The sequence below is a fragment of the Neovison vison genome, chromosome 9 (genome assembly GCF_020171115.1).
Source record: "Neovison vison isolate M4711 chromosome 9, ASM_NN_V1, whole genome shotgun sequence".
NCBI classification, from domain to species: domain Eukaryota; kingdom Metazoa; phylum Chordata; class Mammalia; order Carnivora; family Mustelidae; genus Neogale; species Neogale vison.
Window position 1 is genome coordinate 61,579,804 of NC_058099.1, and position 26,384 is coordinate 61,606,187.

Here is a 26,384-nt window from a genome sequence, read left to right on the forward strand (position 1 = left end):
GTCACTAAGTGGGTGTCATCTTAGATAAATCCTGTTCCAATCTGAGGATCTTCATCTAAAAATGTATTGGCTCCATCAGATAGTTCCCAAGACACCTTCCAGGTGAGATCATCAATGATTCTATCATCACCATTCAGCAATAAAACTCTGGTTTTTCATCTCTGGCCTTCATGTTCTGGCCCCTTCAGTAATTCCTATTGTTGCTTTCCTAATTCTTTCCCAAGAGGTATCTGCCCCTCTGGGCCTACTGATCATCTAGTACCCAGAAAACAGTATCCTCACCCCACACCATGGCTCATATGTCTGATGGCCTCTATACCTTTAATTCTCACCATAATCTCGGGGATTGTGTCAGTCTCCAGGAAATTTAACCTTTTTATACTTTTAAGGTGCAAAGTATTCATGCCAGCCTTGGAGCACCAAGTTTGCACTAGATGTGTTATTTATCCCTTGGGTAAACCTTTCATGACTCTCCAGTTAACCAGTAAGCACCTTGTACTGGCAAAGACCTGATATCCTGACACTTATCACATTTCCACAAACCACTCAGCAGCATGGGACTCTACACACACTTCTGATTATCAGTTTAACACTGTATTGAACATGTAAGTATACCTTAAATACCTTAATTAATTGTAAAGTTTAACAGTTGAGACATAAAGAGAAATTAAACAAAAATTACTAATTCTATCTAAATCCTTTCAAACCCAAAATAATTTTCAACATAAGATCAAACAGTTTTTCCCATGAACATGCTGAGGTCAGTAGCTGCTTATCTCAAAGTGGCAGCCTAGCCTGTCCTGGGGCAATTGCATTCTTCACAAAGTTCTTTCAGAGACAAAATAGATGTTCCCGCAGTAATCCCACCTAACCGTCTCACATGCAATACACCTGAGGGCAGTGGCCATTTTGAGGTCATCCTGCATCTGGGATTTACATGTCTTCCATTGTCAGTTCCTCTATAATCCTGGCATGCTGTTCTAGCAATAGCCCTCTAAAAACACAGCTTCCAGAACTGATGGAACTAGAATGATTCTAGATGAAATATGACTACTGAATTGGAAGAACCATCATCTCCCCTGTTTGATGGCATAATATGGGATCACTCACTGAAGGTCAGTCACAATATGCTGGCAGAAATTGAGTTTTGACTAACTCACAACCTCATTTCAGAAAACCAAAATCTGAAAGTCAAAATTCTATACACCAATATCTTTTTCTTTGCACCAAAAAATGTCTGGAATGATGACATTTTACCTTGGATGTGAAAATTACACACATAGTGTTCTGCCTTCAAATTGTTTCTTATTTCAAGAGAAATGATATACTGACATGACACAAATAAAAAATGGAAAGGAAATGCGTTAGTGACTCAATTTAAACTGTTAAACCTCACTGGGAAACCCTCTGTCTTAGATAAATTTGTTGTTCAATTGCACCATCTGGTGGATAAAGGTATTTAAACTCCCCCATTGTGAGAAGAAAAAATATATATCATTTATAAGGCTAAAGATCTCACTAAAACTAAAATTTTAGTATGAAAAGATTCCCATGCTTTAGCCAAAAGCTTTCTTATAGAGAGGCTCTTGATAAAATTAAAATACCGCAAAAAATCTAAAGCTCGTAAAACTTCACTATTAAAGAATCCAGTTCACCTTCTTCAAGAAATGTTGTTCATCATGAAAAAAACATTTTTAATCTGAGAAGAACCTCAGAGAGCAGTTAATTGACTTCCCTTTACTGATGAATACTCCAAGGCAAAGACAGGGCTTTCTTGAAAGTCACAGCTAAGGATAGAAGGCATTGATTATATATGTAAATAGATCGAATATCCTGTATTGTTTAATATGGCCTTCTATTTCAAGAGACTGTATGGGAAAGGCAGGAAATAAGTCAGTCAGTGTCTGCTGCAAAGTGCCACTCTCATGAGTTGACAATGATCTGGCCACCCCACTATGGACTAAGGCCTACCCCAACTGATCTCTGTAACACCAGGAGTTGTCATACCCTTCCTGCCTCTACAACCTGCCTGCATCCTTCTTCAATTTAGATTTAAACTCCTCTCCCCCTCCCCCAGAGAAAACCATCCTACCAATAAAAATAAGACAGATAAACACCCAGGTAACAATATCTAGAAAATATATCTAAGTCATGGGTAATCCTTTTATCACTTAAGAATCCAAAAAAATGACACAAGGAATGAAAAAACAAATAAGATGGATAAGATAAATGTTAAATCACCCTGTTGAAGAACATCTATCAACAGGGGAAAGTGTTCACAATGTGTTAAAATAGGAAAGGAAAAGAAAAGCCAAATACGTTCACTACAATACCTTATTTGTAAAAAAACAAACAAATAAAAAACAAGCAAAACACAGTTCTCAAGCATTGAGTAGAGAAAAAACATTGGAAAGAAATACACTAAATATTGTTGATAGCTAGTGTCTTTTCCAGGATTTATGAGTGATTTCAATTTTTTTTCTCTTACACAATGCTTTCCAAATTTTTTATCCTTAACATTTATATCAATAAAAGGGTACCTTTACCTTAAACATTTATGTATTTATACTCATATACCATAAAGAAAACTGGCAAAAGAAACTGGAAAGAGGACCCCAAATACATACCCATCTACCCAGTACGTAAATAGTAGGGGAAAAAAATTTTCTAGCTCTCATGAAAAAATATATAGTATAAGACACTGTATTTTTGTCTTAAGGCTTACCAGTTTTTCAAAATGTTTTGAATTTTCTATCAATTCTATATTAAGAAATACCTGGATAACTAGCAAATTAACATTGATGGATAATCTCAGAAATATAATTTCTCTAAAATATTTTATATATTTTGAGACTTAAGGACTTGAGTTCACATCCTACGTCCATTTTCTGCTTGTAATATTTTGCCTAAATTATATGACAGAATATATGGCATGATGTTCCCCAAAGAATTCACAGCTTCCATGATGAGAACCACTGTCTCCTAATGTGGTTCGGTCTTTGACATATATATCTGCATATATACTGATGCAGAAGGTCAGTAACAAGAATGTTACATTGTTATTTTGTCTTAAAATCCCTGCATCATCTATGTAGACTGCAATCAGAGAAGTAATCTTTTGCTAAATATCATAAGGTAACAATTTTTCAAGTGTTGTCTGAGGACCACGGGAAAACACCCAGCTCCCATTAGGGTCCATGGCATTAAAACCGTCTCCACAATTACACCAACACATTATTTGCTTTACGCTCTAACAGTAGGGTCAAATTTTCCAGAGGCTATATGACATCACCACAGACTAAATGCAGAAGCAAATATATGAATCCAGAGGTCTTCTATGAAGCTAGACATTAGAGATTTGAAAAATGTAAAATAATGCCACCCCTTTCACCAAATTTTTTGTTTCAGAAAGTAGTCATTTTTTAATAAAAATGTGTATGTTATTATATAACGGGTTATTCTTAATGAATTAAAATACTTTTAAATAATCTGTTTCAGTTTTAATTTCTAATAAAACAAACAAGGATAGGTATAACCTACAAGAGAAAAGCTCTTTGAGGTCCACAATAAATTATTAGAAGTATAAAGGAGTCTTGAGACCAAAAAGTTTGGCTATTCATGTTCAGAAAAAAAACACACACTGGGAAAGATTACTCTAACCTGGACCTCTTCTTTCTTTTCAAAGCACTTTTTAATTGCTGTGACCAGTCCACCTTAAAGACCATTATCTGACCACAGTTCCTAAAGCATGACTGTGATCTATCACTTCTCTACTAAAATGATCTCAAACAATTCAAAATGTAGAAAGTGATAACCAAAAACATGTAAGAAACTCCATGGTTTGTCCTCAGACTATTTTTTAGAAGTCATACACTCATCAATTCTATAATTATTTCGCTGCATTTTTTACAGCAGACACTATGATAGGAGCTGGGACTGAAGAGTCTATGAGAAATAACACCTGCCATCATTGGGCTAAGCATCTATTGAGGAAGAAATAGTCACATAAATACAGATATCCTTAATTTTCTATACTATTTTTTCAAATTTGCCATAATTATATGTTTTTTACCCAAAATCACTATCTACATCAAAAACTCTCTAAAATGACTCTGAATGTCTACCAACAGAATCATTTTGGCTGTACAGAAATCTAGGTAAGGGAATGTGGATAACAGCTCAGTTGTATCTCAACTGTTCTCTCTAAAGGATTATGCCAATCATGCCTTTTGCCCATATTAAATGTACCTCTGAGGACCAATGCTATCATTATTCCATTTGTAATGAAAATATCTTCTGAGAAAGTAGAAATGTGCAACAAAAGAGCATAAGAAACTTAGAAAAGTCCACATATCAGAAAGAGTTGGAAGTAATGGTGCATACTGAGGGAAGGAAGCATATAACACATTATCTCCACATGTCCCTATCTATTAAACACAGCAGTGTTGGAAAGCTTAACTGTAGTTACCCAAGCCAACACAATATCTGAGAAACTAGAGAAATTCCTTGTACAGTGGACTGAGCTCCACTCGCAGTGTAGGAGACCACTGAGTACCAGGCTGGTACAGGGGCAGCACTTTCAAAGACCTAGAAGCACCTGCAAGTGTGGGGAGAGGGAAAACATGATTTAGTGAATAAATTAAATCTCAAAGCAAGTCTGAGAGATTTATGAGCAGTGATATATGGCACAAGGTGAAGGTCATTGGTGAAGCAGTTTTCCCTCACAGTGAGATGGGCTATCTTCCTCCAGAGAACTGCAAAAAACTGCCATTAAAAATGATGACACACACGGGACGCCTGGGTGGCTCAGTTGGTTGGACGACTGCCTTCGGCTCAGGGCATGATCCTGGAGTCCCGGGATCGAGTCCCACATCAGGCTCCCAGCTCCATGGGGAGTCTGCTTCGCTCTCTGACCTTCTCCTCGCTCATGCTCTCTCTCACTGTCTCTCTCTCTCAAATAAATAAATAAAATCTTTAAAAAAAAAAAAAAGAAAAGAAAACTTTAAAAAAAAAAATGATGACACACAAAGGAAACTGACAGTCTTAATGCAATACCATCTCACAGGCTTATTTCAAAACAAAGAAGTACCTGGACGTAAAGCATCCAAAGAAGGCTAACTTGCTCTTAAGTGAGAACTATGATGGTGTGCATAAGCTAAGGTCCTTGCTGGTACACTACTCTGACAACATTAGCTCAAAGGGACCACTGCAGACTGTACTGCCTGTGATGATATGAGATATCTGAATCAGAAAGCCTGGGCGGTGGAGGAGGTGGGTGAGGCTTAGGAGCAGAACTCTCTCTCACCATTTAACAAAGGGAAAATCTTGCAAAGAAGACTCTCTTGAAAACAGACAATATTCTTGGGAATCCTTCTGGTGTAACAAATTATGAAGATAATAGCCAGGATATGGAACTTCATTTAAACCTCCATTTAATGAGCCATTATCATCATTAAGACATTATACTATATGACAGGTGTTGCTAGAAACGCAGCCATAAATAGCACACAGAACACAAAACTGACTGCCTCACTCTCACTGTTCTGGTATAAATAATGTTAATGCCTGTGCTTCACACTCTGTCTTCAAAGGTCTGTGGAAGTATACTCGGCTACTGCCTATCTCAGAAATGTCCTAGCTTCTGCCTTTCCTACAAATACCTGTTGACTTGCATGACCCTAGCCAAGTTGCATCATCCCACACAGTTACAGGACATTTTCTCCCTGTTCCTCTGCACCCTTTATGTCTCTTCTTTTCTGTGTTTGTTTCCTGAAGTAACTCATGCTTCTTTTAACAGAAGGTTAACTTTTTAAATATATAGTTAGCAAAGGCTAGTTAAAACTTTCTTTATAATGGACGAGTCCAGGGAACCAGGCTCAGTTGGTTAAGTGTCTACCTCGGCTCAGGTCATGATCTCAGAATCCAGGGATCCAGCCCCGTATCGGGCTCTCTGCTCTACGGGAAGCCTACTTCTCCCTCTTCCTCTGCCATCCCCGCTCATGCTCTCTCTTTCTCAAATAAAAAATTCTTTAAATTAATTAATTACATGATTAAAGTTAAAATATATATACATACATATGTGTGTATGCATATATATATATATATATATATATATAAATGAAATACACATATAATGAACAAGCTCTTAGTGAAGCATAACAACAACAAAAATCTTAGATCTCAGATCTTGGGACTCTGAAGCTTATGTTACTGTTACCAAGGAGTCATCTAGGGCCACCCTAGAATGCAGGTTGTTCTACTTCTAACTTCAGGAACATCTTAAATTACAGAAAATTCCTGATATAATTAAACACCTCAATCTCACTGTCTCAAGGTATCAGTGTAGTCAATATATATGAATCCCATTCTCCTAAGAACATTCAGAATTTTATTTATATCCCATCTATCTCAAAAAGGTTTTGAGCATCCTTCCCTGAGTATGTAAGTATGCCTAATTATGTATTAGGGATTGTTAAACCTTTTCTGCAAAGGGCACACAATAAATATTTTAGCTTTTGTGGGCCATACAATCTCTGTCACAACTACTTAACTCTGCCACTGTGGTGAAAAAAAAACATAATATGTAAATGAATTAATTAGGTTATGCTCCAATAAAACTTTATTTATAAAGACAGACAGACTCTGACTGCAACCCCTGCTCTGCATCATGTCACCACATGCCTTTGATAGTCTTGGTATTTCAATTTTAAAAATAGTAACTTGTTTAAGTCATATGACTGTTACTACTGCCACAGGCTACTGCCCATGGTACAGACTGATACTCTTTTCATATATCCTAATATATCAAGCTCTGAAAGAAGCGGCAGAATGAAAGAGGAGCCAAGACTTGTGCCCTGGGATCTCCAAGCCCTTTTCCCTTTACTATTAGGGCTGACTGTTCTCAACTAGTCCCTCATGAACACCCTCACCCCTAATTCCTATTTTGTATCCAAGCCTGATCATCACTAAAATGGCACCTATCTCGTTGCTACTGAAAAGATTTGCCTGGTGTTGCAAGACAAACATGTGAGCAGGAGGGGCCACTATAGCACCATAGGTCTGAGCTCATATCCACAGCCCTGTCTGCAGCCTGGGGCAGATCCCTTCCCCTAAGAACCCATTATTCCAGAGCAGCCTCACCCTCCTCAAACTGTTGCTCAGAAAAAAGCCTCAGAATTCAATAAAAATACAGAGACTATTATGTGTGATCTTACCCTCAAATTTGTCTAGCTCCTGTCCCATCCTCCTTTCTGTCTCCTTTACCTGACTTGAACTTACTCATCTAAGTCCAGTTCAGATCCTTCAGTGCCAAGGCTGCTCTAAGTGTCTCTCCTCCCAGCTCCCTAGAACTCTATACTTGCCTTTATGGCCAAGCTTATTACACTTTAGTGCCCCTCTAAGCTTATGAATTGAGAATGAGGATCCTTATTCATCTCTGCACCCTGCACAAATTGTTCCTCTTACCTCCCCATACCCTCTCCAAGAACTTCCAGCCTCACCAAAAAAAAAAAAAAAAAAGGGACATGATTTTTTGATCATTCTACTAAAATTAAAGGAAATGGCCATAACTAGAAATTAGGGGGGAAGCAAACTACAATTTGATGACTATTAATTCCTTCCAAAATAATGCCATGAACCATAACAAACCAGTTCCCAATACAATTTAAGTATTGAGCCAAACAGTTAATTCAAGGACACAAAAGTAAAGAGCAAAACAATACATGGGCTTTTTCAATGCACATTCATTGTGATGATTTCAAACACTGCTGACAGTCATGGGTCATTAGTACACTCACTCTTCACTCTCTTTAATGCACTCTCTCTCTCTTGTTACTCTCCATCTACCTAAAGGGGGCAAAAACAAGTTGTTTTTCATTTGTTTTAATTAAGGTATTGGGAGTATGATTGGTTTTGTTTACCAGCATTAGTTTACAACATCTCACTTGTCTCTCTTTATGCTACAAAAGCTTTGAAAATGTCACCTCAACTCTGGAGCTACTAAATGTTCCTGCTGAGCCACACAAATTCCATAAAATACTATTATGCCTTGTAGGTCCTACCAAAATGACAGATTCCTGACTTTAGAATGTGGAAATGATGAGGATGTTTACAGACCAGTGGATTTTGTTCATTGGATTTTATTAAGTAACATTACTCAAATCTGAATTCTAAAGTCAATGTTCCCTTAAAACAATGCCAATATGTAACTGGTTTTCAAATACAAGCAGTACATTGATAAGCACAGCAAACCAAAGTCCATCAGTCTCTTCTGTGCCATCAACAATTATTCCATTTTACTATCAAATAGGAAAAACTAGTTCAGGGCATTTTTATGTTAACTGTTCTGGAAACTGTCCCAAATATGCTACTTCTAACTCTTAATTATATATGCAAAAATTAACAGAGAGGTCAATGATCCCAAAGGATGGTTAGAAATAAAAAAATACCTTAAACTGAGTTTTATTTTATTTTAGAGCACTAAGACAAGCAAACTCTCAGTCTAGAATCTGGATGATTTCTCAGTTCAATCTTCCTCTTGGAAGCCTAAAAACTTAACAGTATCATACAGAAGAAACCAGAGAGATGGCATAAAATAAATGATTAGTTCAGGGGAAATTTATGATTGACAACAACCTAGTTTCACACATTTCTACAACTATGAGATTAACTATATACAACTGTTTTCTTAAGACTGGTATGGAAGATATCAGGGCGCCTGGGTAGCTCAGTTGGTTGAGTGTGCAACTCTTGATTTTGGCTCAGGACATGATCTCAGGTCCTGAGATCTAGCCCCCAACCCCCATGGGCTCCATGCTCAGCAGGGAGTCCACTTGGGATTCTCTCTATCCCTCTCCCTCTGCCCCTCCCCTCCCTATGCATGCATGTGAGCTCTAAATAAATAAATAAATAAATCTTTTTTTTTAAAGAAATACATAAATAAAAATTTTCACAATTTGTGGAAAAAAGGAGACTAAGCCTATTCAAATGTAACTTTTTTAAATGACTAGGGAAAAACTACTAGAAGAATACATATTAAAATACTGTTTTTTGCCTTAAGTTGGTAGTATTATGGATAATATTTCCTGTTTTCCAAATATCTTTATAATGTGTTTTGCTCGAAAAAATTTTAGTATAATTTAAAGATTAGCCAGATAACCATTTAATATACTACTGTTGAACAATTTCAGGTATTTGTACCATTCATTGGTTTCAATCTGAAAAATACCAGCAACAGAAATCCTACAGATATGTCTTGATTACCTCTTATCCTATGAGGAATCATGGATCACACACAGCACAACAAAGAAGTAATTTTCTAGTGCCTAGAACAGTAACAAAAATGGGAAATCTGCCTTTACAAAACCCATTACAGTATAAATATACCTCATCATATATGCTCCCATTAATGTCTGCGCCGTAGATAGGTGCCACAAAAGTTAAGTTCTTCCAGTACTTGCGCTCCAAATCTTCATAATCCAAGTATCTTGGAGTACAGTACCTGCAAAAGGTAAATGAAAAGAGTACAAACCAATTCAACAGTATAAAATTTTCCCCACCCACATCACTTACATTACTTTCTAAACAAAATTTTATTAAAATGAAAACAATGTAGCAACTCATATTGTCAAATCTAACAAGTAAATACACAAATGTATTTATCACGGATCTCTGGATACTGTAAATACTCCCAAATAACTCTATACAGTAACTTCATATATTTTACTAATAAGGAAAATATTTTCAAGAGCATATCAAATATAGAAGGAGAGGAGTTAAAAGTTCACCATTTTACATCTGCAAATCAATGAGATACAATACATTAATAAAAGAAAGAACAAGAACCATATGATACTCTCAATAGATGCTGAAAAAGCATTTCACAAAGTACAGCATCCTTTCCTAATCAAAACTCTTCGAAGTGTAGGGATAGAGGATACATACCTCAATATCATCAAAGCCATCTATGAAAAACCCACCGCGAATATCATCCTCAATGGAGAAAAACTGAGAGCTTTTCCACTAAGGTCAGGAAATATGGCAGGGATGTCCGTTATGACCACCGGTATTCAATGTAGTACTAGAAGTCCTAGCCTCAGCAATCAGACAACAAAAATAAATTAAAGGCATCCAAATTGGCAAGGAAGAAGTCAAACTATCACTCTTTGCAGATGATATAATACTGTATGTGGAAAACCCAAAAGACTCCACTCCAAACCTACTTAACTTTACAGGAATTCAGTAAAGTGTCAGGATATATAATCAATGCACAGAAATCCGCTGCATTTCCTTACAACAACAAGACAGAAGAAAGAGAAATCAAGGAGTCAATCCCATTTACAACTGCACCCAAAACCATAAGATACCTATGAATAAACCTAACCAAGGAGGCAAAGAATCTATACTCAGAAAACTATAAAGTACTCATGAAAGAAATTGAGGAAGACACAAAGAAATGGAAAAATGTTCCATGCTCATGGATTGGAAGAACAAATATTGTGAAAATGCCGATGCTACCTAAAGCAATCTACACGTTTAAGGCAATCCCTATCAAAATCCCATCCATTTTTTTCAAAGAAATGGAACAAATAATTCTAAAATTTATATGGAACCAGAAAAGACCTCGAATAGCCAGAGGAATATTTGAAAAAGAAAGCCAAAGTTGGTGGCATCACAATTCCAGACTTCAAACTCTATTACAAAGCTGTCATCATCGGGGGTGCCTGGGTGGCTCAGTGGGTTAAGCCTCTGCCTTCGGCTCAGGTCATGATCTCAGGGTCCTGGGATCGAGTCCCGCAACGGGCTCTCTGCTCAGCAGGGAGCCTGCTTCCTCCTCTCTCTCTGCCTGCCTCTCTGCCTACTTGTGATCTCTCTCTGTCAAATAAATAAATAAAATCTTTAAAAAAAAAAAAAAAGCTGTCATCATCAAGACAGTATGGTACTGGCACAAACACAGACACACAGATCAATGGAACAGAATAGAGAGCCCAGAAATAGACCCTCAACTCTATGGTCAACTAATCTTCAACAAAGCATGAAAGAATGTCCAATGGAAAGACAGTCTCTTCAACAAATGGTGATGGGAAAATTGGACAGCCACATGCATAAAAATGAAACTGGACCATTTCCTTACACCACACACAAAAATAAACTCAAAATGGATGAAGGTCCTCAATGTGAGAAAGGAATCCATCAAAATCCTTGAGGAGAACACAGGCAGCAACCTCTTTGACCTCAGCCACAGCAACTTCTTCCCAGGAACATCTCCAAAGGCAACGGAAGCTAGGGCAAAAAATGAACTATTGGGACTTAATCAAGATCAAAAGCTTTTGCACAACAAAGGAAACAGTCAACAAAACCAAAAGACAACTGACAGAATGGGAGAAGATATTTGCAAATGACATATCAGATAAAGGGCCAGTATCCAAAATCTAGAAAGAACTTATCAAACTCAACACCCAAGGAATAATCCAATCAAGAAATGGGCAGAGGACATGAACAGACATTTCTGCAAAGAAGACATCCAAATGGCCAATAGACACATGAAAAAGTGCTCCACATAACTCGGCATCAGGGAAATACAAATCAAAACTACAATGAGATACCACCTCACACCAGTCAGAATGGCTAAAATTAACCAGTCAGAAAATGACAGATGCTGGCGAGGATACAGAGAAGGGAGAACCCTCCTACAGTGTTGGTGGGAATGCAAGCTGGTGCAACCACTCTGCATAGAGCATGGAGGTTCCTCAAAAAGTTGAAAATAGAGCTACCCTACGACTCAGCAATTGCACTACTGGGTATTTACCCTAAAGATACAAATGTAGTGATCCGAAGGGACACGTGCACCCGAATGTTTATAGCAGCAATGTCCACAAGAGCCAAACTATGGAAGGAACCTAGATGTCCATCAACAGATGAATGGATAAAGAAGATGTGGTATGTATGTGTGTGTGTGTGTGTGTGTGTGTGTGTGTAATGGAATACTATGCAGCCATCAAAAGAAATGAAATCTTGCCATTTGTGACGACATGGATGGAACTAGAACGTATTATACTTAGCAAAATAAGTCAATCAAAGAAAGACAATTATCATATGATCTCCCTGATATGAGGAAGTTGAGAAGCAACAAAGGAAGTTTGAGGGGTAGGAAAAGAATAAATGAAACAAGATGGGATCGGGAGGGAGACAAACCATAAGAGACTCTTAATCTCACAAAACAAACTAAGGGTTGCCGGGAGGAGGTGGATCGGGAGAGGGTGATGGGTTATGAACACTGGGGAAGGTATGTGCTATGGTGACCGCTATGAAGTGTGTAACCTGGCAATTCACAGATCTGTACCCCTGGGGCTAATAACACATATGTCAATAAAAAATTTAAAAATTATATTTTAAAAAATTATCAACCAAAAAAAAAAAGAAACTCACCATTTTACCTTTCAAATTATTTTCTAAACTCTTTAACCAATTATTCTATACTAGTAAATTTTACAGACTTACATGCAAAAGATAAAACATCTATAGGAAAATTGACAAAAAATAATTTCACTCAAAGTCCAGGAAAGCAGGAAAAGCCAAAACTAGAAGCAATCAACATGATCATTAGAAGCAGAATGACCTGGGGAAAAGTCCAGGAAACCAAAATAAGATACTTTACCAACATTAGTTTGGAAAATGGTTAATATATTAATGGTAGGAAAGAATGAGACCTCTCTTACACAGCTGGAGTCAAGGTATAAAGTAGTACAAACTTTCCAGAGTACAATTTTTTACACATATCAAAACCTTTAAAAAATGCATATCTTCAACCCTAAAATCCAACTCTGGAAATTCATTCTAACAATGCAGAGGCATATACAATGATACATGACCTGTGGTGTTTGTTCCAGCAATAATTGAAAACTCAAACTAATGTTGCCCTACAACAAGGGCTAAGTTAAATAAAATACAGAATACAAAATAAGGTAGATCTTTCTACATATTGATATTAATATTTTTCCACAATGAATTAAGTAGATTACAGAATGGTGAATATACATGTAAAAAAATCTATAATTGTATTCAAAAGGACAAAAAGAAATTTATACCATATTATTAATATTAATGGTTATCTTTTACATTGGAATTACAGAAAAGCACTTACTTCTCTGTGTTATTTGGACTGTGAACAAATAATCTTATATTAATACACATACACACAAAAATACCAGTATTTCTAAATGAAAAAAGAAATCAACAAAGCAAGAGAGTAACGATACAGGTTTTTTAGCAGCAAAAAGAGTGTTTAGCAGCAGTAGAAATCCCCATAAAGCCTACTGACATTTTACTATAGATTTAATAACTGTAGAACAATCAAAATCAACACCCACTGTACTAGGACCCCAAATTAGTTACCTAAGCAGTAAGCAAGAAAACCAAACAAATTAACAACTTTATTTGAAATATAAAATAACTTGCTGATTTACCCAAAACATTAAAATCTCAACAGGACAGCCAAAATTTTAAAAGATGGGCATGAAAGCATCATTTACTCCACAGTATTCTACCACTTCAATTAGTAGGTTTCAATAGTAATAAGAATTGTAGGCAAGCTAACTAGAAGCCAGACTCAGGTGACCAAAAAAGGTAACAGAGATACTGTTTATTATATCTTACAGACAAATTTGTTGGACTTTTTTGGATACCAAAGTCTTAAACTGTTTTTCACTATAACAGACCCAAAGAATCTATCACTATATACCACTCAATCATGGATCAATTTTTAACTACCTATAACTCTAAAATAAAAAAGACACGTGATTTAGTATTAGCTACTGAGTTAAATACTAAAATCGTGAATATAGTATTTGTTGACTGAATGAATAATGATTCTAGACTTGAAAAAAGTGACCAGTTCACTCAGTTGGTACCCAATTCTAATGAAACTTGGCTACAGATTCCATCCTTAATAGACCGTCAAACAATTACAACTGTCCCACAAATCCAGTATCAATTTGCTCAAAACCAATCCACCATTCCTTTCTTTCAGAACCTTTTATTCACTATATAGCAATTGTTAGAGATGGGTCTCTAGGACCAGCCTGCCTAGAGCTTTGAATCCAGCTTTTGCCATGTGTAAGCTATGTAATCTTGGGCAAGGGACTAATTTTCTCTGGACCTCAGTTATCCCTCTATAAAACGAGGATAGTAACAGTTGAATTAGTGAGGACTCCATTGCATAATTATATAAAGCACATAGCTCCATGCCTAGAAGAATGTATAGATCAGCAATTTAAGTGATACAAGAGAGTATATTACTTACCTCCATAAAGTTTTATAGTAGAATTATCTTGGAGGTCTCCAGATTTTCTTTTTTTTTTTAAGATTTTATTTATTTATTTGACAGACAGAGATCACAAGTAGGCAGAGAGGCAGGCAGAGAGAGAGATGGGGGGAAGCAGGCTCCCCGCTGAGCAGAGAGCCCCATGAGGGGCTGATCCCAGGACTCTGGGATCATGACCTGAGCCAAAGGCAGAGGCTTTAACCCACTGAGCCACCCAGGCCCCCTCCAGATTTTCTTTGAACTAAGTTGTGTTATTAACCAAATGAGCATGTTATCCTGTTTACTATTTACACCAAGCACATGATGCACTGTGTACCTATGCAAAGGCATATACTGAATCAAAGTAAACAGACGAACAAAGGAAAAAAAAAAAACAAAACAGGAGAATGCCTCCTGCCTCCCATGAAAATTAACTCCATCTCAGGACCATCCTATAACCATAATGAACACCATTTGCCCAAGTACAACTGTAAGTGAGCAAGCAAAAGCCTTGGATTGAAGCTTAGAAACCCATCTCACTGGCATTTGAAATAAATTTCCCACATGAAACTGGCAGAGGAAATATAAAAAGAATTTTCAAAAGTATCTTTTTTCCTAGGAATCATTTTATTTTTTCTTTCTCTCCAAATTTTTATTAAAATTCTAGTTAGATACTCTAACTATTCTAACTAAAAATTCTAGTTACATATAGTAATATTGGTTTCGGGAGTAGAATTTAGTGATTCATCACTTACATACAACACCCAGTGTTCATCATAACAAATGCCCTCCTTAATACTCATCACCCACCTAGCCCATCCTTCACCCACCTCCCTCCATCAACCCTCAGTTTGTTCTCTAATGTTAAGAGTCTCTTATGGTTTGTTTCCTACTTATTTTTCCCTACCCATATGTTCATCTGTTTTGTTTCCTAAATTTCATGTATGAGTGAAATCATATGGTATTTGTCTTAGCATAATACACTCTAGCTCCATCCACATCATTGCAAATGACAAGACACTTTTGATGTGAGTAATATTCGTGTGTGTGTGTGTATGTGTGTGTGTGTACACCACTTCTTCTTTTCCCATTCATCAGTCAATGGACATTTGGGCTCTCTCCATAGTTTGGCTATTGTTGATAATGCTGCTGTAAACAACAGCATACATGTACCACTTCAAATCTGTACTTTTGTATCCTTTGGGTAAACAACTAGTAGTTCAATTGCTGGATCATAGGGTAGTTCTATTTTTAACATTTAAGAATTTTTTATTTTTAGAGAGAGAGAGGGTGCATGTGCATGGAAGGGAGGGTCAGGGAGAGAGGGAGGAAGAATCTTTTTTTTTTTTTTTAAAGATTTATTTATTTATTTGAGAGAGAGAGACAGTGAGAGAGAGCATGAGCGAGGAGAAGGTCAGAGAGCAAAGCAGACTCCCCATGGAGCTGGGAGCCTGATGTGGGACTCGATCCCGGGACTCCAGGATCACGCCCTGAGCCGGAGGCAGTCGTCCAACCAACTGAGCCACCCAGGCGTCCCAAAATCAAGTATCTTTTTTTTTTTTAAATTTAATTTATTTATTTGACAGACAGAGATCACAAGCAGGCAGAGAGGCAGGCAGAGAGAGAGAGAGCTGGAAGCAGGCTCCCTGCTGAGCAGAGAGCCGGACGCGGGGCTCGATCCCAGGACCCGGGATCAATGACCCGAGCCGAAGACAGAGGCTTTAACCCACTGAGCCACCCAGGCGCCCAGGGAGGAAGAATCTTAAGCAGGCTCCATACTCAGCCCAGAGACAAACATGGTGCTCCCTCTCACAACCATAAGATCACGACCTGAGCAGAAATCAAGAGCTGGAGGCTTAACCGACCGAGACACTCAGGTGCCCCTATTTTTAACTTTTTGATGAGAGTAAAAATTGAACAGCTATACGAACAAAACAAGTGCCTAGAAAAATAAATTCCCTCTAAAAAGAAAACTGATACTACACTAGAATAATCACATGGGCTAGAGATGATGATCCAAGTGTCTCTAAGACAAGAAAAAAAGGTCTTCAAGGCTCTGTTCTCATCAATATTTTGAATTACCATGTATTATTAACAATGATCATCTGGGAGCCAAATTATATATTTCTATAATGTTTGAATTTTCAAATAAACATGTATTACTTTTGTAACTGATAAAAGCATTTCTGACCATTCTTCAAAATTCATCTCAATGGCAAGTACAAAACAAAATTACTCCTTTCCTGATTATCAACCATAGAAGTCTTATTTTCTTTTGAAACCCCATTGTACTTTGTACCTCTCCTATGGTAATTATAATAATTATTAAAGGTACTAATAAGCATTTTCTAGCAAGTATAATCTGATTACTTTCAAATTCAAATTGTCTCCCAAAATACCAAAGTAGCCAAGCAGATGTTCCACTATATGAACTAATCTATTTAATTAACACTTTAAGAATGACTCTGGAGGAGCACATGGGTGACTCAGTCATTAAGCATCTGCCTTTGGCTCAGGTCATGATCCCAGGGTCCTGGGATCAAGTCCCACATCGGGCTCCCTACTCAGTGGGGAGCCTGCTTCTCCCTCTCCCATTCTTCCTGCTTGTGCTCCCTCTCTTGCTATGTCTCTGTCAATTGAATAAAATCTTTTTTAAAAATTTTTTAAAAGGATGGGACGCCTGGGTGGCGCAGTTGGTTGGACGACTGCCTCCGGCTCAGGGCGTGATCCTGGAGTCCCGGGATCGAGTCCCACATCAGGCTCCCAACTCCATAGGAAGTCTGCTTCGCTCTCTGACCTTCTCCTCGCTCATGCTCTCTCTCACTGTCTATCTCTCTCAAATAAATAAATAAAATCTTTAAAAAAAAAAAAAAAAAAAAATTTTTTAAAAGGGTTCTGGAAATGGGTGCTAGAAGATAAACAACAGAATACAACACACCATTTATACTTTTAAAAAGCTAGATAAGTCTGCTTCCACAATCCTGTTTCAATTGCATTATACTATAGTGTAATATACATTATATATATAATGTACATTACAGTAAATGGCTAAAAGAGTCCTTGAAAATTCTGAATGCAAACCAGTCCAGTCTACGATAAAAGTTTCGCATTCTCAATTAATGAGATCTTAAACAATGAGATTTACTAATGCCTACCAAAAATTCAAAAGAAGGGACTCACATGAAATATAAAACTTTCAGGATGAGTCCAAAATGGCAGAAGAGTAAAAGACAGAATCTTCAGCTAGGTAGCTATCAAACCATTCTGAAACCGACAAATGCAACTGGAGATCAAAGAAAAGAAGAGCAGCAATTCTATTGACAGGAAAGCAACCACTTTCTGCAAGGTAGGATGTGAGAAGAAGAAAATCCAAGGCAATAAATGGGAAGATAGATCGCAGAGGAGGAGGGATCCTCCATCGGCCAGCTACTGGCAAGTGACAGAGCAGAGGAGCACAAAATCAGAACTTTTAGAAGTCTGCTCCAGTCAGGAATGTCATTCTGGTGGCTAACAGGCAGGGGTGGAAGGGAGTAGAATCCTTCTCGGGACAGTGTGGTCTCAGGACTCTCAGGGTCACAGGAAGACCAAGGCTACAGGAATGTGGCAGAACTCCCAGGTATCAGAGTGGTAAAGATGGCTGCAAAGAGTGATCCAAGGAGTGGGCTCTCAGTGCAGAGTTGTGTGTTACACAGCACAGTCCAGCCACTGCTCTTCAAGCAGAGGCCCAACAAGAGGCAGATCCAGACAGAACCCCCACAGCACAGGAGCACGCTACAGGAATCTGTGGAGTTTAGAGACTCTAAACAGGGCCATGTGCCAAAGATACAAACACTTGGTCACAGGCCAGGGGAGCACAGAGTATGGCCAGAAACCAGGGAGACAGGAGTGAGTGAATGCTTTTCTCTGAGGGCTCACTGAGGAGTGGAAACCCAAGCACTCGGCCCCTCCAGGGCCTGAGATTGGGAGGCCGCCATTTTCTTTTTTTTTTTTTTTTTTTTAAAGATTTTATTTATTTATTTGACAGACAGAGATCACAAGTAGGCAGAAAGCAGGCAGAGAGAGGGGGAAGCCGGCTCCCCACTGAGCAGAGAGCCCAATATGGGGCATGATCCCAGGACCCTGAGGCCATGACCTGAGCCGAAGGCAGAGGCTTAACCCACTGAGCCACCCAGGCGCCCCATGGGAGGCCGCCATTTTCATTCTTGTCCTCTAAAGTTGCATGGAAAGCTTTCAGGGAACAAAAACTACCCAGAGCAAACCCTACAGATTACTTAGTCTGGCCCCCAGCAAGTGTGGTATAACTCCCCCTGGAGCAAAGACATTTGAGAATCACTGAATAGGCCCCTCCCCAAGAAGATCAGCAAGAACATCCAGCCAAGAACAAGTTTAAAAATCAATGAGAACTGCAAAACTCCAGAGCTAAGGGAATACGACACATAAAATTCATGGCTTTTTTCCCATGACTCTTTAGTCTTTCAACTTTAATTTTTCTTAATGTTCTTTATTTTTCCCTTTTTCTTTTTGAATTTTTCTTCCTTTTTTGATTTCAACCAACTTCTCATCAATTCCTTATTTAAAATATTTCTTTAATTGTCAATTTTACAGTCATATTTATCCCCTCACTGTATTTAACCTTACTGTGTATGTGTATGCGTGTGTATTTTTCTTTCTTTAAAATTTTGGGGTGCCACTTCTAACAGAACAAAATACACAAATCTAGTATATGGCTCTGTTCTATTCACCAGCCTGATATATTCTTTTTTCTTTTTCTTTTACCCATGGATTCGGGTCTCCCCTTATTTGTTTACTGTATATTACTCTGGGGTCATGTTACCCTTTCAGTATTTTGTTTTCTCATTCATCTATTTTTCCCTGGACAAAATGATAAAATGGAAAAACTCACCTCACAAAAAAGAACAAGAGGGGCAGTACCAAATGCCAGAGGCCAAATCACTACAGACATTAGCAACATGTCAGTACAGGAGTTCAGAATAACAATTATAAAGATACCAGATGAGCTTGAAAAAAACATAGAAGACACCAGAGGATCTCTTTCTACAGAAATAAAACCTAACCAAGTTGAAATCAAAAAGGATATTAATGAGGTGAATCAAAAATGGAGGATCTAACTGCTAGATAAAGGAGGCAGAAGAGACAATTAGTGATATAGAAGACCAAATAATGGAGAATAAAGTTTTCAATTAGCAATAATCGCGCCTCAGATAAACCTCATTGGCTACGATACTGCCACTGTGCAAAGCTGATGGAGAATAAAGAAGCTGAGAAAAAGAGAGATAAACAACTACTGGATCACAAGGGGAAAATTTAAGAGATAAGTAACACCATAAATCAAAATAATATTAGAATAATTGGGATTCCAGGGGCACCTGGGTGGCCCAGTGGGTTAAGCCTCTGCCTTCGGCTTGGGTCATGATCTCAGGGTCCTGTGACCGAGTCCCCCATCAGACTCTCTGCTCAGCAGGGAGCCTGCTTCCCCCTCTCTCTCTGTCTGCCTCTCTGCCTACTTGTAATCTCTCTATGTGTGTCAAATAAATAAATAAAATCTTAAAAAAAAAAAAAAAAAAAAAAGAAGCATTGGGATTCCAGAAGAAGAAAGGGTGGGTTGCAGAAGGTATATTGGAGCAAATTTTAGTGGAGAACTTCCCTATTTAGGGAAGGAAGCAGGCATCAAAACCCAGGAGTCACGGAAAAACCCCCCCCAAAATAAATAAAAATAGGTCAACACCCTGACATCTAACAGTAAAACTAACAAGTCTCAGAAAAAAAGAGAAAATCCTGAATGCAGCATGGGACAAAAGGGCTGTAATTACAATGGTAGAAATATTAGATTGGCAGTAGACCTATCCACAGAGACCTGGCAGACCAGAAAGAACTGGCATGATATATTCAGAACACTAAATGAGAAAAAAACACAGCTAAGAACACTATATCCAACTAGGCCGTCATTGAAAACAGAAGGAGAAATAAAAAGCTTCCAGGGCAAACAAAAAATTAGGAATTTGCAACACCAAACCAGCCCTACAGAAGTATTGAAAGGGGTCCTCTAAGCAAAGACAGAGCCTAAAAGTAACATAGACCAGAAAGGAACAGAGAAAATACACAGTAACAGTCACCTTACAGGCAATACATTTGCACTAAATTCATATCTTCCAATAGTTACCCTGAATGTAAATGGACTAAATGCTCCAATCAAAAGACACAGAGTATCAGACTGGATAAAAAAAGCAGGACCCATCCATATGCTGTCTGCAAGAGGCTCATTTTAGAGCCAAAGACACCTCCAGATTTAAAGTGAGGGGGGTGGAAAACCATTTACTATGCTAATGGACATCAAAAGAAAGCTGGGGGCAGGGGGCAATCCTTGTATTGGGCAAATTAGATTTTAAGCCATAATAAGAGATGAGGAAAGACACCACATCGTACTTAAAGGGTCTGTCCAACACGAAGATCTAACAATTTTAAAGATCTATGCCCCTAACATGGGAGCAGCCAATTATGTAAGTCAATTAATGACAACTTCAAAGAAACACATCAACAATGATATGATAATAGTATGGGACTTTAACATCCCCTCCTCACGAAAATGGACAGATCATCTAAGCAAAAGATCAACAAGGAAATAAGGGCTTTAAATGGCACACTATGGGCGCCTGGGTGGCTCAGTGGGTTGGGCCTCTGCCTCCGGCTCAGGTCATGATCTTAGGGTACTGGGATCGAGCCCCACATCAGGCTATCTGCTCAGCAGGAGCCTGCTTCCCTCTCTCTCTCTGCCTGCCTCTCTGCCTACTTGTGATCTCTCTCTCTGTCAAATCAATAAAATCTTTTAATTAAAAAAAAATGACACACTGGATCAGATGGACATCACAGATATATTCAGAACATTCCATCCAAAAGCAAAAGAATATACATTCTTCTCTAGTGCACATGGAACATTCTCCAGAATAGATCATATCCTGGGTCACAGGTCAGGTCTCAAATGGTACCAAAAGACTGGGATCATTTCCGGAATATTTTTGGACCACAATGCTTTGAAATGTGAACTCAATCACAAGACAAAAGTTAGAAAGAACTCAAATACATGGAGGCTAAAGAGCATCCTACTAAAGAATGAATGGGTCGACCAGGAAATTAATGAAGAATTTTAAAAATTCATGGAAACCAATGATAATGAAAACATAACTGTTCAAAATCTCTGAAAATCTCTGCAAAGGCAGTCCGAAGAGGACTTGTATAGCAATGCAAGCCCTTCTCAAAAGACAAGGAATGTTTCAAATACACAACCTAACCCTACACCTAAAGGAGCTGGAGAAAGAACAGCAAATAAGGCCTAAACCCAGCAAGGGAAGAGAAATAATAAAGATTAGAGCAGAAATCAATGAAATAGAAACCAAAAGAACAGTAGGACCAAAGAAACTAGGAGCTGGTTCTTTGAAAGAATTAGTAAGATTGATAAACCCCTAGTGAGATTTATCGAAAAGAAAAAAGGACCCAAATTATTAAAAGTATGAATGAAAGAAGAGAGATCACAACCAACACCAAAGAAATACAATCAATTATAAGAACATATTTTGAGCAACCATTCACCTGCAAATTAGACAATCTGGATGAAAGGGATGCATTTCTAGAGACCTATAAACTACCAAAACTGAACCAGGAAGAAACAGAAAACATGAACAGACCCATAAACAGTAAGGAAATTGAAGCAGTAATCAAAAATCTCACAACAAACAAGAGCCCGAGCCAGACGGTTTCCCAGGGAAATTCTACAAACATTTAAAGAAGAATTAATACCTATTCCTATTCTCCTGAAACTGGTCCAAAAAACAGAAATGAAAGGAATACTGCCAAACTCATTTTATGAGGCCAGCATTACCTTAATCCCAAAACCAAAGACACCATCAAAAGGGAGAATTACAGACCAATGTCCTGATGAACATGGATGCAAAAATGCTCACCAAAATACTAGCCAACAAGAATCTGACAGTACATTAAAAGGATTATTTACCACGACCCAGTGGGATTTATTCTTGGGCTGCAAGGCTGGTTCAACACCCACAATCAATGTGATACAATAAATTAATAAAAGAAGGAACAAGAACCATAGGATACTCTCAACAGATGCAGAAAAAAAGCATTTAACAAAGTACAGCATCCTTTCTTGATTAAAACTCTTCACACTAAAGGCACAGAGGATACAAACCTCAATATCATCAAAGCCATCTATGAAAAACCCACACTGAATATCATTCTCAATGAGGAAACCTGAGAGCTTTTTCTAATGTCCATTATCACTGCTCATATTCAATATACTAGCAGTCCTAGCCTCAGCAATCAGACAACAAAAAGAAATAAAAGGCATCCATATGGGCAAAGACAAAGTCAAACTCTTACTCTCTGTAGATGATATAATACTTTATGTGGAAAACCCAAACTATTCCACCCCAAAATTGGTAGAATTCATACAAGAATTCAGTAAAGTGTCAGGATATAAAATCAATGCACAGAAATCAGCTGCATTTCTATAGCCCAACAACAAGACAGAAGAAAGAAAAATTAAGGAGTCAATCTCACTTACAGTTATACCCCAAACTATAAGATACCAAGGAATAAATCTAACCAAGGAGACAAAGAATCTGTACTTAGAAAACTACAGAACTCTCATAAAAGAAACTGAGAAACACACAAAGAAATGGAAAAACATTATACACTCATGGACTGGAAGAACAAATATTGTTAATATGTCTATGCTACCTAGAGCAATCTACAGATTTAATGCAATCCCTATCAAAATACCATCAACTTTTTTCACAGGAATGGGACAAATAATCCTAAAATTTGTATGGAACCAGAAAAGACTCCCAAATAGCCAGAAGAATGTTAAAAAAGAAAACCAAATCTTGTGCATCACAATTCCAAACTTCAACCTCTATATCAAAGCCGTAATGATCAAGAAAGTATGGTACAGTGCAAAAAGAGACACATAGATCAATGGAACAGAACAGAGAGCCCAGTAATAGACCCTCAACTCTATGGTCAACTAATCTTCCACAAAGCAGGAAATAATATCCAATGGAAAAAAAAGATCAGTCTCTTCAAAAAATGGTGTTAGGAAAATTGGATAGCCACATGCGGAAGAATGAAACTGGACCAAAAATAGACTCAAAATGGATGAAAGACCTCAATGTGAGACAGGAATCCACCAAAACCCATGAGGAGAACACAGGGAACAACCTCTTTGACTTCAGCTGCAGCAACTTCTTCCTAGACACATCACCAAAGACTAGGAAGCAAGGGCAAAAATGAACTACTGGCATGCTCTCTCTCTCTATGTGTGTCAAATAAATAAATAAAATCTTTTTAAAAAGATTTATTTTTATTTATTTATTTATTTATTTGGCACTTTATTGACACTATTGACACTTTTTTGACACTATTGGCACTTTATCAAGATCACAAGCTTTAAACAGTCAACAAAACCAAAAGACAACAACCAACAGAATGGTAGAAGATATTTACAAATGATATACCAGATAAAGGACCAGTATCCAAATCTATGAAGAACTTATCAAACTCAACACCCGAAGAACAAATAATCCAATCAAGGAATGGGCAGGGGCGCCTGGGAGGCTCAGTGGGTTAAAGCCTCTGCCTTCCGCTCAGGTCATGATCCCAGGGTCCTGGGATCGAGCCCCACATCGGGCTCTCTGCTCCACAGGAAGCCGGCTTCCTCCTCTTTCTCTGCCTGCCTCTCTGCCTAGTTTCTCTCTGTCAAATAAATAAAATATTAAAAAAAAAAAAGAAAGAAATGGGCAGAAGACATGAACAGACATTTCTACAAAGAAGACATCCAAATGGCCAATAGACAAATGAAAAAGTACTCACCATCGCTCAGCTTCAGAGAAATACAAATCAAAACCACAATGAGATACCACCTCACACCAGTCAGAATGGCTAAAATTATTAAGTCAGGAAATGACAGATGCTGGCGAGGATGTGGACAAAGGGGAACCCTCCTACAGTGTTTGTGGGAACATAAGCTGGTGCAGCCACTCTGGAAAACAGCATGGAGTTTCCTCAAAAAGGTGAAAATAGTGCTCGCTTCGGCAGCACATATACTAAAAAGGTGAAAATAGAGCTACCCTATGACCCAGCAACTGCACTACTGGGTATTTACCCCATAAATACAAATGTAGTGATACAAAGGGGCACCTGCACTCCAATGCTGACAGCAGCAATGTCCACAATAGCCAAACAATAGAAAGAACCCAGATGTCCATTGACAGATTAATGGATAAAGAAGAGTGGTACACACACACACACACACACACACACACACAATGGAATATTATGCAGCCATCGAAAAATGAAATCTTGCCATTTACAACAACGTGGATGAAACTAGAGGGTATTATGCTAAGCAAAATAAGTCAATCAGAGAAAGACAATTTCCCTATGATCTCACTGATATGTGGAATTTGAGAAACAAGACAGAGGATCATAGGGGAAGAGAGGAAAAAATGAAACAAGACAAAACCAGAGAGGGAGATAAACCATAAGAGATTCTTAATCTCAGGAAACAGACTGAGGGTTGCTGGACTGGAGTTGGTTGGGAGGAATGGGATGGCTGAGTGACGGACATTAGGGAGGGTATGCATTGTGGTGAGCGCTATCTATTGTGTAAGACTGATGAATCATAGACCTACATCCCTGAAACAAATAATACATTATATTTTAATAATTTTTTTTAAAAAGCCTTTTCCACGCTACCCAGGAAAGGGTTCATATGATATTGTTTTGCCTTCCTGCCGCAACTTAGAGGGAAAATTTCACAATATCTGGAGCTCTTGATGTTCTGCAAATGAAGGAGGAGGATGTCCTCAAATTCCTTGCAGCAGGAACCCACTTAGGTGGCACCAACCTTGACTTCCAAATGAATAGTACATCTACAAAAGGAAAAGTGATGGCATCTATATGCTAAAACTGAAGAGATCCTGGGAGAAGTTTCTGCTGGCAGCTCATGCCGCTATTGCCACTGAAAACCCAGCTGATGTCAGTGTCATATCGTCCAGGAATATTGGCTAGGGAGCTGTGCTCAAATTTGCTGCTGCTACTGGAGCCACTCCTATTGCCAGTCGCTTCGCTCCCTAAACCTTCCCTAACCAGACCAGCCAGGCTTCCAAGAGCGAGACTTCTGGTGGTTACTGATCCCAGGGCTGAAGACCAGCCTCTTACAGAGCTGTCATATGTTAACCTACCTACCATCACTCTGCGTAACCTACCTACCAACACCTCTGTGTTGTGTGGACATTGCCATCTCTTGCAACAAGGGAGCTCACTCAGTGGGTCTGTGGTGGATGCTGCCAGAGAAGTTCTGCACATGCGTGGCACCATTTCCCATGAACACCCATGGGAGGTCATGCCTGATCTCTACTTCTACAGAGATTCTGAAGAAATTGAAAAGAGCAGGCCACTGTGGAAAAGGCTGTGACCAAGGAGGAATTTCAGGGTAAATGGACTGCTCCAGCTCCTGGATTCACTGCTACTCCACCTGAAGTCACAGACTACTCTGAAGGTGAATAGGTGCTCTCTGTTCTTATTTAGCAGTTCCCTACTGAAGACTGGAGTGCTCAGTCTGCTACTGAAGACTGGTCTGCAGCTCCCACTGCTCAGGCCACTGAATGGGTAGGAACACCACTGAGTGGTCTTAAGCTTCTCTTCCAGAAAGGCAAACAAAATGGAAATAAAGTTGCCAGTAAATAAACAGTTTGTAAAAGTCAAAAATATATACATATAAAACTTCCAATTCCTTTGGAATAGACACAATGCTCCAGAGCTGAAACTTTACACACAGAATTAAAATTCTTCAACCATCAAGTACTGACTATGTCAAATATAAATTTAAAATTTCAAAAATATATCAACTAAATTCATCCAAAGAGCTTACCCAGGGAATTTAGATGGTGATGTTTTTTGATCAGCACATTGGTTGATTTGGGTTTTTTTTTTTTTCCTAATTAATGTTTTGGTCTTGAGCCTTAACTACCATATCAGAAACATTTTTTTA

General features: G+C 38.2%; 1 protein-coding gene and 2 pseudogenes across 8 annotated transcripts in view; 1 reads left to right on the top strand and 2 right to left on the bottom strand.

The window, feature by feature from the left end:
* The window catches only part of KDM4C (lysine demethylase 4C), a 476,304-nt gene that overhangs the window by 401,979 nt on the left and 47,941 nt on the right, over window positions 1–26,384 (bottom strand). For all 8 annotated transcript variants that reach the window (XM_044265695.1, XM_044265697.1, XM_044265698.1 and 5 more), the window contains exon 4: window positions 9,385–9,499. In XM_044265695.1, the coding sequence (XP_044121630.1) occupies window positions 9,385–9,499 (115 nt within the window). The remainder of the gene's footprint in view (window positions 1–9,384; window positions 9,500–26,384) is intronic.
* On the top strand, window positions 17,933–26,060 carry LOC122917000 (annotated as a pseudogene).
* On the bottom strand, window positions 19,368–19,561 carry LOC122917817 (annotated as a pseudogene).